This window comes from Prosopis cineraria, unplaced genomic scaffold (genome assembly GCF_029017545.1).
Source record: "Prosopis cineraria cultivar Desert tree isolate PC_DT_omini unplaced genomic scaffold, ASM2901754v1 PC7, whole genome shotgun sequence".
NCBI classification, from domain to species: domain Eukaryota; kingdom Viridiplantae; phylum Streptophyta; class Magnoliopsida; order Fabales; family Fabaceae; genus Prosopis; species Prosopis cineraria.
In genome coordinates this window covers 19,299,221-19,316,283 of record NW_026555338.1, presented here as the reverse complement: position 1 = coordinate 19,316,283, position 17,063 = coordinate 19,299,221, and the positions used below count along the sequence as shown (strand labels likewise).

General features: G+C 31.3%; 1 protein-coding gene across 1 annotated transcript; it reads left to right on the top strand.

The window, feature by feature from the left end:
* Nucleotides 1-268: 268 nt before the first annotated feature.
* LOC129316550 (putative F-box protein At5g36200) lies at nt 269-778 on the top strand. Its single transcript, XM_054960970.1, has one exon. The coding sequence runs from the start codon at nt 269-271 to the stop codon at nt 776-778; it is 510 nt and encodes a 169-aa protein (XP_054816945.1).
* The last annotated feature ends 16,285 nt before the right edge of the window (nt 779-17,063 follow it).

The window sequence follows — 17,063 nt, the reverse complement described above, 5'->3', positions numbered from 1 at the left end:
AATCTGCATTTGTTTCCTCAGAATCCTCAAACTCAACCCTAACAGTCCCAAACCACAAACCAAACATCATCGATACATCTTTCATTAATTTCTCCGACACTATATTATTATGATGAATGCAAATTAGGGTTCATTCTCAAACCCTAATTCAAACCCGTTTGACCCGAATTGAGAAAAATTTAGACATATATACATTTCTATTAATAGTCAAAGCTCTCATCTGTCTCCTTTTATTTCAACGCGACGTTTACGTGAGAATCATATCATCATGACGAAGGAAAATTCTCAGAAGAAATCATCATCATCATCGGAAGTATCCATGAACGACATCCTTGGGGAGAATCTAATGATGGAGATACTGTCAAGGTTGGTGATTGAAGACATGGCGATATGTTGTTGCGTGTGCAAGTCATGGAACGCTCTGGTAAACGACCCGTCGTTTATGAAGTCTGTGTATGATAGGGTTTCTGAAGCAGAGAGAATATTCAAGAAGGATCTGAAACTCTTCTGCGAGATATACCACAAAGACGACGACGACAACAAAAGCAAAAGCAACAACAATAATAAAAGAATGAGGTTGATTGATTTGAATGCTTCAAGTATAGCAAAGGGAATGAAACGAAAAGCTTCGATTATCACAAAACGAAACTATGATCTTCGATTTTCTCATCAGAGTTTGGACATTGCGTACATTAGAGCTGTTAATTGCTATTCTCCTACAGCTTTCATTGCTTTAATGTTGAACTCATCATCATCATCATCATCAGATGATCATTAATCATGCTCATGGATGGCTAATTTCTGAATTGGATCTTCTATGTATGTATGTATATGTTCATGCATGTATTCATGAGAGTGACATGAGAGAATGTGATTATGTATGTACGCGGATAATATGTCATTATTACATTTATTCACTTTTGTCTTTTTATCTATCTTCTCATGCACCAATTAATACATCTATTTTTGTGAATGGAGGGAACGTGATGAGACTGATTTACCTCATCTTTTTTTTCTTTGGTGTTTGATTTATCTTTATTTTTTGGTGCTATGATTTTTCTTATCTTTCACACTAATATTATGTAGACAAACGCACTTTAATTTGAATATCTTAATTTTGCTTCAAGTTTTAATTTTGGACAATGGATTTCTGATTATATAATATTTTATGAAAAATTACGGATAGGTTCCATACAACAAAATTTATTTTATAAATAAGTCATGCAAAATTTATAAACTATAGCCAACTTTCTTGGAACTTGAGTATAATTAGAGGTTAGGATGTAAAGACAATATTACCTTTATTAATTTGGGTTTGCTTACAATTGCAACATCATAATGTACAAGTGAAAATTTATACAAATCAAATTTTTTGTTTAACGCTTGATATAACATGGAGTTAATTATACCTACTTAAGGTTATAATTATATATTAAATTATGAATTTTACATCCTAATTAGACCAACTATAGCCTTAAGTTGGCCAAACTTAATTAATTCCATAGAGACCCCATATTATTTCAAACGTTGAATAAGAAATTTGACTTGTAATTCTCCCTATATTTTAACAAATAGTGGCATTTTGTTCCTATATTTTTTCCTTGTCAACTTTCAAGTGGTTATCCTGCAGTATTTTAAAAATTTGCAAACTACAAATGTCATTTTCTCCATTAGCAGTTGCAAGTGTCATTTCCCCATCATTTTTTGCTATGGCCAAGATTATTATAAGGGATTTAAATATGAGTTAAGGTATAAATCTATCCTTGAAGTTTTCATGCAGGTGTACCTCACATCTTCAAGGTTTTTTTTTTTTTTTGGCACAATGTCACCCCAATGGTTTTCAATTTGGTACAGTGTTGCCCTGCCATTAGTGTTAATCGTTAACTTATCAATTTGGTACACTGTTAAATGCTTTCATGGCTGCTACATGTGAGTCCAAGTCATTTTTTACTCATTTCTGTTTTGCTTCTTTTGGCCATGTAAACATCTTCCTCTTGTTTCATCCCTGTGTCTTCTTCACTCTTCTTTCATCCATAAACCTAAATATCAAGAGGAACCAAAACCCAAATATCAATCTTCATTCCTCGATTTTGACCTTAATTCCTTTCCCTTGTTCACTGAGGAGTTGATTTCCAGATTCATTGTCAAGCACAAGTGATTTTTGCTGGGCGGATTCATCAAATACGAGCGATTCAACCTTGAATCATCATCTGGATTGTGAACAGGAATTAGAGCAAGAATGCAAGCGGGTCGACCTAAAAGCAGCATCGCCGAGTAGGTCCAAGAGTAGCGACAGAGACAATGGATGATGCCGAGGGAGACAACAGGATGACGCTAGGTAGGGATTCAACGTGATTTTGACGAAGTGGGTGAGGATTCAATTTTGAAGAGGAAGAGTGAAAGGGGGTTGTTCTCGATCTAGGTTGCGTTCATGATTTAGATTTTGTTAATCATTTGGAAACATGGCTCTGGGTTGATCGACCATTTTACCTTGAATACATTTGTTAGATTTTCTACATGCTCATTTTCATTTAAGTTTAGTTGATTGGCCACCTTCTTTCTTGATCATATTTGGGTTGAGTTCTTAACCAGTCTTGGTCTAGGTTAACTTCTTTGTGTCTGTTCGCTTGTTCGATCTAGGTTTATTATTTTGTTGCCTTTTTGATTCAATCTTGGTCTAGGTTTATTACTTTTGGATGATATCGATTTATTGATTTGGGGTGTTGATTTTGATTTTGTTGCCATAGTTGTCGCTGTCTGGCAAGGTATAAGGGAAATGAAGCATCATGGTTGCCAATGATGTATAAGACAAAGGAAGGGGCGAGGATGATAAGCTAGGTGTATCTGACGTGCATCTATTTTTATTTTTGTTTTTTAAATTTTTTATTTCTTGAAATATTTTAGGTGGCAATTGAAGGTTTGACTAATGGTCAATGTGGTCAAACTTGATGGCAGAGCAGCATTATACCATTTTGAAAAACGTTGGAGCACCATTGTGCCAAAAACACTTCAGGATATTAGGTGCGCCTATATGAAATGAAAATTTTGAGAATATATTTATACCTTAACTCTTTAAATATCATAAAGAGTAAAGTCTCATTAATTTTATGCAATAATATCACTATTATTTTTTTTAAAAAAAAATTTCAAGCTTAATGTACAAGAAAAAAATTATGAAGATATTATTTATTTTATTTTTTAATAAGGATACATTTTTCCTACTTTCTATTTAGTATTTTTATCACTGTTATTTTAAATTTTTATTAGAAATCACTAACAAAACACGGTGTTCATTGGAACACCTCACAGGGAAATAAATTAATCATACAAACATTAAAATATGTTATGAATATATAATATACACATATAGTACATGCATTATTGTATACCTCATATTCCCATATAAGCTACTTCTAATTCCTTTCCCCGAATTCAGAAGAGGTGATTAAGATATAAACTTTATCTAAAATTATAATAAACTTTTAATTTTACCCATATTTAAATGAATTTTTTTAAAATCTGCATTATATTAACTCTCATAATTAATGAGTTTTTAAATAGGAATAATATTAGAAAAACATAATTAATATGCCATCAAGTGTTTTATTAAGGATTAAAGAATCTTTTTAGAAGGCACTCTGTAATAGGAACTAGGATTGAGTACATATTATATATAATAGGAAAAATCATAGTGAAGGACCTCTGGAGGATTTTATTTACTAAGAAGGACCGAATGATTCTAAATTCACACTACAAGATTAACGGACCAAAATATAATTATTTTTTAGTGTGAGAAGACAAAATTGCCCCTCATTATTTTAATTTTTTTAAAAACCTCTTTACTATCATCGACTACTGGAGCTTTGGTGCCGGTGGTCAAACCACCCTACTGGACTGGGCACCGGAGCATCGGTGGTGGTGGCTAGACCACTTGCTGAAGCTTTGGCGCCGATCACTAGACTGATGAGGGGATAGATTAATTTTTTTTTAATTTAAGTTTGAACCCACATCCTCTTGGCCACCAAGAGGATAATTAGCCATTAGGCTAACAATTCTTTTTAATTATATAATGCAAATCTTTATATATATATATATATATATATAAAGCTTTGTTTTCACTTTTCATGCCAATGTTTACTAAAATTTCAATGGTCACTTGTCATTTTACAAATGGTTACTTGTTGAACTACTAATAAGATTTGTTAGTTTTTATAAATGTTTACTTGTTTTTATTACCAAGAATGATAAGTCCTCATTAGCAATTTAACAAGTAACCATTTGTAAAATAACAAGTCTCATTATGAGCTTTGAAAATTTCTTTTAATAATTTGAAGAGAACATTTTAGTAAAATAACAAGTTCCTATAAGCTTTTGATATATAATATTTTAGTAATAAAAATAAGTAAACATTTTTAAAAACCACTACATATTAAATTTCTTTAATAAGTAACCATTTGTGAAATGATAAGTCCCATTACTAACATTAAAAATTTTTCTTGATAATGTAACAAACAAGTCCTCACTAATAATTTAACAAATAATTATTTGTAAAATGATAAGTCCCATTATTAGCTTTGAAAATTTCTCCTAATAATTTGATAAGTAAATTTTAATAAAATAACAAGTTCATATAAGCTTTTGACATATAGACTTTTAGTAACAAAAACAAGGAAAATCATAGCTTTTGGTCCTTGCATTGTGCTTGCGTTTTGCTTTTGGTCCTTACACTTTTTTTTTAGTGTTTTAGGTCCCTAAACTATTATTTTTCATTGTTTTAGGTCCCTCCAAGGTCCCTATACTTTATTTATGAAGAGACTTAAAATAATGAAAAGTAAAAGTGTAGGGACCTAAAATGCCAAAAAAAAAAATACAGGGACCAATAGCAAAACTCGAGCAAAGTTTAGGGACTAAAAGTTATATTTTCCCTAAAAACAAGTAAGCATTTATAAAAATCATTCCATATTAAATTTCTTTAACAAGTCCTCATTGATAATTTAATAAGTAACTATTTATGAAATGACAAGTCTCGTTATCTTTTAAATTTTGCTTTAACTTTTCATGCTAATACTTATCAAAAACTTAGTAGTTACTTATCATTTTATAAATGACTACTTGTTAAATTACTAATGGGACTTGTTAAAAAATTTAATATGAACTAGTTTTTATAAATGTTTACTTGGTTTTATTATCAGGAATGACAAGTTTCCATTGGTAATTTAACAAGTAACTATTTGTAAAATGATAAGTCTTGTTAATTACTAGCACTGAGAATTTCATTGATAAGTAAATTTTAGTAAAATAACAAGTTCATATAAGATATTGATAGACCAATATGAATTTGTTAAGTGAACAATGAAAATCTTTATATATATTTTAAACTTTGTTTTCAGTTTTCATGTCAATACTTATCAAGATCTTAATTGTTATTTATTATTTTACAAATGGCTACTTGTTAAATTATTAAGGGGACTTATTGAAAAATTAATATGCAATGATTTTTATGAATGTTTATTTATTTTTATTACCAAAAGCTTATATGCCAAAAGCTTTTGTAAACTTATTATTTTGTTAAATTTACTTGTCAAATTATCAAGAGAAATTTCAATGCCAATAATGAGACTTGTCATTTTACAAATAATTACTTATTAAGTTAGCAATGGGAACTTGTTAAAAAAATTTAATATGAAGTGGTTTTTGTAAATATTTACTTTTTTCTATTACAAAAAACTTACATGTCAAAAGTTTATATAAACTTGTTATTTTACTAAAGTTTCTTGTGAAATTGTCAAGAGAACTTTTCAAAGTTAGTAATGAAATTTGTAATTTCACAAATGGTTACTTGTTAAATTATTAATGGAAACTTGTTAAAGAAATTTATGGAGTGATTTTTTTAAATATTTACTTTTTTTTATTATCAAAAGCTTACATGTTAAAACTTCTATGAACTTATAATTTTATTAAAATTTACTTATCAAATTATCAAGATAAATTTTTAAAGGTAGTCATTTCACAAATGGTTACCTGGACATTGTTAATGAAAACTTGTCATTCTTGGTAATAAAATAAGTAAACATTTCTAAAATCTAACAAGTCTTATTAGTATTTTAACAAGTAGCCCATTTGTAAAATGACAAGTAACCATTGAACTTCTAGTAAATATTGACATGGAAGTGAAAACAAAGTTAAATATATATAAAATTTTGCATTATATAATTGAAAAAAAATGTTAGCCTTGTGGCTAACTAATTTTTTGGTGGCCAAGAGGATATGAGTTCTAAACCTACCTTAGCCACTTTAAAAAATTAATCTCTCTCCCTCACCGGTCTGGCAAGGTGGTCAAGCTACTGGCGTCGGAGGTCCAGTAGTCAGTGATAGTGAGGAGAATTTAAAAAAATGAAGAGCAGTTTTGTCTTTTTACTCTAAAATTAATTATATTTTGGTCCATTGGTCCTGCAGTGTGAATTCAGAATCATCTAATCCTTCTTGGTACATAAAATCCTCTAGAGGTCCTTCATTATGATTTTTCCTTTATAATATGAGTAAATTTATTTTTTTTCCCTTTCAAATACCAATACAATACAATAAAATTGTAACGAGGAATTTATTATTAATTAAACAAGATTATTTCTACAAGACATCCAACGTTGTCTTGAGTAAATAGTTTCTTCAAGTGAGAGTCGTAAGGTTTGATCTTCTTGTTGCTTTAGTTTTATCAAGGCATTGAAATTCACCATCTATATATGCAGAAACCATGCCAACCAAACAAGCCCCAAGACAATCCTCATTAATTTGCTTGGCATCTAACTTGTGCTTTACTTTCATTTATACTCACTCTTGCAATTGCAAATGTAGTTCCTGCATTAATTAGTGTTGTTTCAATAAAAAAGTTAGCGTCGCACAAAATTGAAATTTTTACTGAAAATATATTATATAAATCTATTGTGTGTAGTGAGGGAGAGAGTGAGTTAGATTTGTAGGACTATATCACTATATCATTAATTTATACATATTCTAATTTTTTTTTTACAGCACACCAGTATAAGCCGCAACTGGAGCTAATCTGGTATGATGACCCGATGACCGAACCGATCTGGTCTGTTCCATTTTTTGTTCAGTTTTCTTTTTTCAGGTTTGACAGGATCAGGTTGACGACACAATGACAAAGTTTTTTGGGTTTTAACTACAATAAAAAATTGAAATTTTTTTGCTGAAAAATATATGACGGAAATAGAGAGAGGGGTAGGGATAAAACGCCTGTTTGATTGCCTGTTTTCATAATATAGTTTTTTTAAAAAAAAAAAAAAAATATATTTGAAATTGTATTTTCTATTATCTGTTCTGAAAAACAAAAGTTAAAAAGTGTTTAAAAAATTTAAAAACCATAAAAAAATTTTTATTTTTTGTTTCTTGTTATTCTGTAAAATTAGAGAAAAGATAGAAAACATCATATTTTCAATATTGACAATTATGTTTATAAAATAAGTAATTCATTTACCTTTTTATTTTACCACTTTATATATATATATATATATATAATATGTATATATTTCAAAATAATGAGTCAACAGATTTTTTTTTTCATTTTTTTTTTTCAAAACTTGTTCTAAGAAGTTACTCTACAGAATTATTTTTAAGAAGATAAATACAGAAAACATAATCAAACAATCCAAAAAACTACAAATCGCAGTTTGAAGAGCTGAGAGAGAGACTATAGGACTACTATTCATTTATATACATATTCTAATTTTTCTGCTATTTCTTGATAACACAGTACATAGTACATGCAATAACATTTAGGATTAAATGGCAATTTCAACTCTAAACTACAGAATCAAGAGCGATTTGAATTCTAAACTCATTTGATACATGTTGAATCATGAACAATTAAATCTAGGGCAATCTTAGCCCCACAGACAATTTGGAACAAATGATGATTAACTTTAGGGAGAATAACATGAAGGCCTTAAAATAGAAATTATTACAATAAAGGCCTATCAATTTGCATCAAATAATATTGTGTTGTAAAAACACGGATATGTTATTGTGAAAAGCTAAACTTATATTTTTTGTTAGAGTTTCCTAAAAAATTTAACAAGTTAAGGTTAAGCTTTTCACAACACAATATCCCATGCAAATAGATAGGCCCTTATTGTAATAATTTTCCTTTCTAGGGCCTTTAATGTCATTCTCCTTTAACTTTAAGCATATTAGGCCCACATTTTTTCTGTCATCATTGCATCTTCTTCCTCTCATCACTTGAATTGCCATCCAATTGTAGTATGTTGCCGATTGCCCACTTAATTTTGAATGGAGTTTTTCAAGGTTGTTGTAGGACGAGCCACCTCTTGTCATAACTATGGTTGCACTCTCCTTCAACTCTCTGGTTCGATTGAGGTTAGGCTTACCCTCCATGATGTTTCTCAACATCCTTGCTACCCTCCTCCTTCCCACCAACTTCTCTACTAATAACACCTTTGGCTTCACCCTGCTCCCCAATTCCTCCACTAGCAACATTGCATTCATCCTTTGCTCAGATCATCACACACTATTCATGATGCTTTCTAGAACTCTTAAAACTAAATTTTCTATCTCTTTCATCTCTCTTGTGGGAATATCTGAAGCAACAAAGCATAAGTGAAGACCACCCAGAGGGAGATGAATTGGGCTTTATAAAAATTTGCTAATAAAATTAAGGAGATGAGTTTAGAATGATATCACCAAAACATGATAGAGAGAAAGGAAGAGAAGCTAGCAGAGATATTTATCCTAGTTCAGCTTCAACTACTTGAGCCTCTGTTGAGTCCTCAAGCACCACCTAAGATTTTTTTCACTAAATCCATGAAGATTTATCTAGACTCTTGGTAGCTTCAATAGATTTAGACTAAAGTTTGAATTACTTCCCTTTACAAAGGTAATAGCATATCCTTATTAAACCCTACAAGTTTAGATACTTTGTTTCAATAAAGAAAAGTCAAAGACAAATAGAGTAGTTTTATGAATGAACTACTACTATCAAACACTCTCTCTTAGAGTTGATATGTAATCAATAAAGCTCACTTTTAATCAATATAAACTCAGAAAGTTGGTAAACAATAAATGAGAATAACTCTTGTTCGTTCGTGTTCATTTTACTTCCACTGTCTTCATAAATGCTCGTATTTATAACTTGGCTTCAAAAATGATCCGTTACTCTTAAGAAAATACTCTGTTACCTGCTTATCATTGTCTTTCTTCAAAGTAATCTGAGCATTCTTTAAAATGAAGCAATGTAACCGTGCTTTTCGGCAGAGTTTTTCTTCTCACATGGCAAGTAAGGAAAATAGCGTCTCTCTTTGTTTAATGTTCTAACAAGATAGGTGAAAGGCTCTTTTGGAATAATCAAATATTTAGGAATAAGGAATTTATGAATAGGATCAAAATAAGCTAAAACTATCCCATGTTTATAATGATTCTAGAAAGATTATATTACTAACAAAGCACTCAAAATGTGAAAGGAAAGGATTCAAAAGAGATTAAGAAGGACCCCTATTTTTCTCATGTGAAACAAAGTAGAATATTCAAGTTTATTTTGGAACAGTTAAGCTATTTTGAAATGGTGAATAACAGCACAACACTGGGCATAGAAGGCTATTTTGAAGAATGAATATTATATAGAAGATGTTTACGTATGTGTTGACCCGAGATTCTTTATTTGGAATAAGTCAAGCTATTCCTAAAAAAGTAGTTATTCATGAAGAGCTTAGAAAGAAATACACATTAGTTCGAAACAAGCGAGCTTCTTTCAAAATAAGATCTTTCTTAGCAGGTAATGTGAGGCTATTTGGAATAAAGAAACATATTAAGGAATAAGCCATTCTCATGCACAAGAATAGTTCAGAATGAAGAAAGCATTATTTCATAATAGGAAACCCTCTTTCGGAACAAGTTGGTTCTTAATGGGTAACAAGAGGCTATTTGGCAATAACAAGACATTTTTAGGAATAAGCTATTCTAGAATAGTGAATCTTATTCTAGAATAAGGACCAGAAAATCAAACAGAGACAAAGGCTTTCAAAAATTGATTTTTGATTCTAAGATTATTTGAGATATCTTTCATCCAATATAAAAAGGGTTTTAAAGAATTAAAATTAAGTCAAATCTTTTAACTTGAGGAAAGATCCATTCAAGAAGGAATCGGGTATGTTGCTTGACTATTTTGAAATAAGCATGCTTATTTTGGAGTAAGCATACTAAGTGAAAAAAACTAGAATTTCAACTCAAAGAGTATGAATTTCCTTAAACACCTTTAATATATATTTGTTATTCTTGTAAAACACAATATTTTTTCATTTTGTTATCATCCAAACTAGGATTCAACATTTCTCTCCCTTTTAGATGATGGCAAAACTTGATGCACTTGGTTAGTCCTAGAGAGAGTTTGTCTCTCCTAAACAAATTTAAATAGAACTAATTAAGAACTAAATAAGTATTATGTATTGATAGGCAATAATGACCAGTTCAAGAACATAAGCAAAAATATAACCACATATTTAAGAGAAATACAATCTAATAAACTACAGAGTATAAGCTTAGTTTTAAAACAAGAGAAGAGGTTAAGGGAAATTTATTTTGGCTTATGAAATACAGGACCTTTCTTGATCTTTGTAGCATCAACTTTGGCCATAAAATTCTTCAACCAATTATCTAAAAGAATACCAATATGAGGTAATGTACATGATTTGGAAGAGGCTAAAGGCTTAGAGGATGATGATGGCTAAGGTTTAGGGTTAAAATCTCCTTCCATAATAACCTTAGGCCTAAATTTTATTGCACTTCTCTTCTTTCTAATCACTAGTTGACCTTTATATGTTTTAGTGCTTGAATCCATAACCACTTCCTTGCTAATGTTAAAACTCTTAGACTTGTTCTCCCCTTTTTGTTCAAGAACTTAGGAGTCAAGTCAATTGGAGTAAAGAAATGACAAGGCAGAGTGATGGGGTGGATTACAGCTTTGACTTTTACTTGTAAATTGTCCCAAGCAGGTTAAGGAGGGAATTGAGGAGACTGTTTGATAATGTCACCAGAGGCTAGTAATGTAGTCAAAGGTTGAAGAGATAATAACACTTGAGAGTTTTTCCCTACTAACTCCTTAAAAAGGACAGTAGGAAGTGCACAAAGAGGCTTGATAGGGGTTTGATGCTCAATAATGGACTAAGGAGCTACCTCTTCCATATTAGAATCCTCAGTGCCATAAGTATGGGCAATGATAATGACTACAACTAGCTCATCAACCTCTAAACCCCCTTGCTATTTAGGTGCCTTACCTTTTTTGATCTATTGTAGAGTCATGCTCAGTTGGAGTTGCAGGGATTTGTTCTTTTCTACCACCAAAATCCATATGATTAGTAACTTCTTCAAGATCCTTCTTCTCTAAATCTTAAGAGAATACGTCAGTTGTGTGCAAAGATACATGTTCAGGAGTAGGAACTTGAGTGTAGTTAGCTTTGAGTAACTTCTTGATTTCTTCCAGTGAATCTCCAAGACTACTTACTTTAGCTTTAAGTAACTCCTTATCAAACTTGAGCCTTTACAATTCCACTCTATATCCTATCCTTCATTCTACCTTTCCAAACACAGAGTGAACACTTTAGATAGGGTTTTGAATCTCCTATCTAGCTATGTTACAGTGTGTTCATCAATATTAGGTAGAGGCTCTTCTTCTTCTAGAATAGGCCTTAAAGGACTAGGCATTGAGGGATCAAATTTTCTCTTCTTGCTGGCAGAAGATTGGCTAAAGAAGCTAAGAGCAGTTAGAGCTATAGTAGATGAAGCTTCTCCTTGCCCTTCTTTCTTTACTAAAAGCTGCATCTTTCTTAGTGTGGTATATCCCTTTACATCAATGCATACCACTTTCTTGCCATCCTTCAAGTATTTAATCTTCTTATCATCCAAAATCTTAAAGATGAGAGAGCCAAAAAGGAGAAACTTGCTAGCTCGCTTGTGACCTAATGACATAAGTAACCTCATCTTTTCCATTATTATTGTAGCCACATTGATCTTCATATCTTTGATTATGGTAGTTAGATAAATGAAATCCTCTTGAATCAAGGCATTAAATCTAGTTTGCTTCCCCAAAATTACTCTAATTAATATATGGTAAAGAATTGTGTGCTTTGTGGGCAAAGTGGTAGGCTTGGAAATAGGGGGATCAGTTAGTTCCCAAGATGGTACCAATATTTTTTGCATATTGGCCTTGTGAAGTTAAAGTCAAACAATCATAACAAGGATCCATCAAAAGGTAAGTCTAGTAACTTAATGAAGCAGTCTTTTGTAATCTTGAAGTCTTAATCCCTAATTTTTGCTTTTAGTTTCTTCCCATTATCAAATATACTCATAGAGCTATAAAAGGCTCTTACCACCTCTTCACACTTAAGATATTTAAGTTATAGTAGTTTCATATATGGCTCCACATGTTTCTTTACATCTAATCTATTTTCCTCTAACATTTTCAAGTCCACAGACCAACTCACACCCAAACTTTTAGACTATATTTTTAATGATTGCACGTGAATTATTCCCTCATTCAAATTGCCATAGTTATACTCAGACAATCCAATTGTATATCAGTAACTTTGCTTTTTCTTTTCTTCTTGCTTTGAGCACTAGAAACCTTAATATCAACATCCTCAAGTGTTCTTTTAGTAGGCTTAGAAGCCTAAGAGTCAGAAAGGAGAATAGGAGTAGGAGACTGAGTCGTACCTTAAGCATCCCTATGAGTTCTTTATATCTCTTTTACTATTTAAGGAGGCTCTTTAATCTATACTCATTTCCTAAAACCCATTTTCTTATGAGCCTTTGTAAATTGTTCTGCTTTCTTCATAACTTCTTCATGTTTGCTACCAGAAGGGGTACTTTAGCTTCAATGTTGTTTCTTAACCACAACATCTCTAGCTTTAAAGAAATCTTGAGGAGTGAGGCCATGGGTTGCCAATTTTTTTGGAGTATTCTTTGTGTGAGCAACTTTATTTGAAGAACCAAACATTCTTGATGCAAGATGAAGAAATTGATAGAGAGATTCCAAGGCTGGGTTTAGGTTGAGATGGATTGTTGTCAAGGTATTTATGAGAAGATTGATGAGACAGAGAGATTAGAAGAAGTTTTTTATGAGATTATGAGGCTTAGGGCACACTTTAGAAGAGGTAGAAATGAAAAGAGAAAACTAAGCCTCCTACCCAAATAGCATATTTTGAAATAAATGATTAGTCTAATTTAATAAACTAGCCATTATGGAATTTAAAAAGTTAGAGTTTGAAACATACATTTTCTTCCCGAGTAGCTTATTTTGGAATATGTACTTTATTCTGAAATAGTTCATCAGTCTTTCCAAGATTTTTGACTATTCTAAAGAGATTTGGCTATTCCCAAATAGCTTATTCTAGAATAGGTACCCTTATTCTAGAATAGCTCAATTTGTTCTAAATTGAATAGCTATTCTCAACCAGTTTCTTCACGAGCTTTTCTCTAGCAATCTTTCTTATTTCAGAATAAGTGCTTTATTCCAAAATAGTCACCACATTCTTTATACCCAAATAACTTTGTTTATTCCTAAATATGTGAATAAAATAATTTAAAAAATCTTAAAATACTTTAAACCTTAAGTTATATTGTTATTTATTTGAAAGATATAATCACAAATTAAGATAGAAATACTTACAGCTCATTGAGATTTAACAAATTTAATTCTCCTTATATATATATATATGAATTTTTCAACTGCCAGTGGTTTGGTGAAAATGTTTGCAAGTTGAAAATTCATAAAAATGAACTCTACCATCACATCTTTCTTTTGCACATGATCTCTGATGAAGTAGTGTCTAATATCAATATGCTTTGTTCTTGAATGATGTATTGGATTCTTCGTCAAGCATATTGTACTCATGTTGTCACACTTAATTGGAATCTCTTTGAATTTAATCCCAAAGTCTTCAATTTACTGCTTTATCTGAAGGATTTGTGAACAACAAAACCCAAGAGCAATATGCTCTAATTCAATTGATGACAGAGAGACATTATTTTGTTTCTTGCTTGCCTAAGACACAAGTGAGCCCCCAAAGAAATGAGAAATTCCACTTGTACTTTTTCTCTCTAGTTTACATCCTCTAAAGTCCATATTAGAGTATCCAATCAAAAACTCACTTCTTACTTTAGGATACTAAAGCCCTAAAGTGTTCATATCCATGAGATATCTGAATATTCTTTTTACAACAGTCACATGAAATTCCTTTAGAGCATATTAAAATCAATTAAAATAATTAGTATGGTAAAAAAGGTTAAAACAAATTCTCAAATTAAAGGTAAACATGGTAGAAAATAGTTAATTTAAATTTCAAAGAGCTAATATGGTTATGAAAAGATTAACCTAATAGATAGATGCTTAAAAATAATCTTGGTAGGAAAAATTAAATTAGTTAAAAAGGGTTACCAAGGTTATAAAAGTTTAAAGTTAATGTTGTCACATCTTAGAAATTAAACTTGATTAACTGAACTTAATTAGGGTAATTAAGTTTGTTGATGTGATGTGTGGCTAGAGAGGTTTAAAAAGTGAATTTGATTGTGTTTTCAGCCCTAAATATGGGTCCATAGTGAAGTCGGGCCATCCAGACATTAAATGGGGTGAAAAAGCTAAAGATGGTTTCTCTGTGCCACACGTTGCGAAATGAGGGACGTCTATTGTAGTGTACAAATGGCAACTAAATGAGGAAGAATCTCTTTGTGTCATGCGTCGTGGTGTGTACTACATGTGCCATGGTGTATGGTTAAGTTTTTTTATATAAAGCTCAGGAATCAAATAGAGAAATTAGTAAGGAAAAGAGGAAGAAAACAAAAGACTCAAGGTTGCTTTGCTAGGGTTTACTTCATTAAAGGTTTTAGAGCAATTTTAAGCCATCCTACACCTAAGGTAAGACCCATATGTTTTTTTCTCCCTTTCTCTTCCATTTCTCTAGTTTAGAAGTTGGGGTTTGAGTTGGAAGAGTGATTTTCTTATATGAGCTATGGATCTAAACTCATTTGCTAAAATAGACATAATAAGATTTTTTTTAGAGTATTTAAACCTCACATTAATTATTTTGTAAGTTGTTGGTTGTTGAGGACCATTAATATTTGAAAATGACAATAAATATGATTATTAAAGTTGTGTTAAAGCCATTAATGGTGGTCAAATAGCTCATTAATTACAATATGGGTTATTGAAACCTAGTAAATCCATTGGGTATGATTGAGAGTGAATTTGTTATTTTAATTAAGGAAGAATGTGGAGTGAGAATGTTGGGAAATTGCTCATGAAGGGATATTAATGAATATCCTTGTGATTGGTTGTAGACTGATTAAATTGGCACCATTCAAGCTTGAGAAGAAGCTTTAGAAGTTGTGTTTTAAGGGGTAAACCTTTGACATCTCAAAGATTTAAGGTAATTAGGGGAAAAATCTAGTTTTTATAATTGTTTATTAATTGGTTATTTGTTGAATTTAGTGATTTGGAACTTGTTTAGTGATTGAAAACTATTGATGCAAATTTGGCAATATGATTATTTATGTGGGAGGAATTGTCTTGTATTATGGAGAACCATATACATGTTATATATATATGTATGTATGTATGTATGTATGTATGTATGTATGTATGTATGTATGACTAGTGATGATGATTGAGAGCATCCCACTTATTCTTTGAGGGACTTAAACTCAACTAGTCTCCACCTGTTCATAAGGAGATTAGGTTAGGGTTAAGACACCTTATAGTTGTTAGTATTAGGGGAAACTACGATACACAATTGAGAGAGTGAATTCTAGCCTGGTAGTTCCTCACAAGTGAATTCTAGCCTGATAGCCACTAGTTTCATGTCAGAGGTAATAAGAAGGCTAGCATTGATCATGCATTTATAGTTCTAGCCTAATGGTTATCGCTATTGTGGTCTAGCATGTCTTTTTAAGGCATATGGTTGTTATTTTTACAATCTTAGGATATGCATAATTGTGATATATTTGATGTTACGTGTTGCAAACCTGATGACATGGTTGTTATTTTTGTGACCAAGACTATATTCAATATATGTGCATATAATGATTATTTAATACCATTTACATCTATAATTAATTAATGTGCAACTGCATAGGCTAGGTTGACTTTAGTTACTGAGTGGTTATATTCACCTCTCATTCTTTAATATTACAAGGCCTAACTCATTAGATTAAGAGCAGGGAAAATGGTCAGAGGCTTGGGATTGTGGTGTAAATCCTGCTTGTAGGCCTCTTTGCTCATTTTATGTGTATTTCAGTTGTTATTACAAATAGGACCACACGTGATTGATTTTGAACCACTTGCATAATAATTAGAAGTATTTTGTGTATTTTGTGGCTTGAGTTGTTGATAGAAGATTGTAAGGCTTAAATAAAGCCGAAATACTAGTATAAATAGGGTAAAGTGTAATTGGTTATGTTGGATGGATATTTAATATTTTATGCATGATTGACTCTCCCTTATGTTTTTGGAATTCAAGGGGTTGAGCGGTGAATTTATGAAATAAGCATTTTTGGTTGGTTGTGGTGTATTGCATGAGTTCTAAATAATCCATTAAGTGTGGTCTAAAGGTTGGTGTAGGCTTTTGGTACATTTGTTATGGTTTGGGCACCTTAGTTGTGAGTTATTGTGAAAAGGGAGTGAGTTTTGTAAAGGGTGTCCAATTTTTGATAGAAAAATAATTTGATTGTGAAACTTGTACCATTAGTTAGAGCTAGAAGAAGGCTCTTTGTAAACACCTAGATTACCTTAATTAGATGTCAGACAGAGAAATAGGACTCTTTAGAAGTTCATCTCGGGTGCTATCATTCTCAAATTCATGCAATGCACCATAGCACATGGCATAGAGGCAGACATGCCGCGATGCATGTGCTATTTTATGCATAGTTTATTATTTAATTATTTTTATGCAAATGCCTTAGTTCTTTTTAGATTTCCATGCTTCCGCACACATTTACAACTATGATTTGTAAAGGTTGAAAGTGAATGGGTGCATTTTAAATTC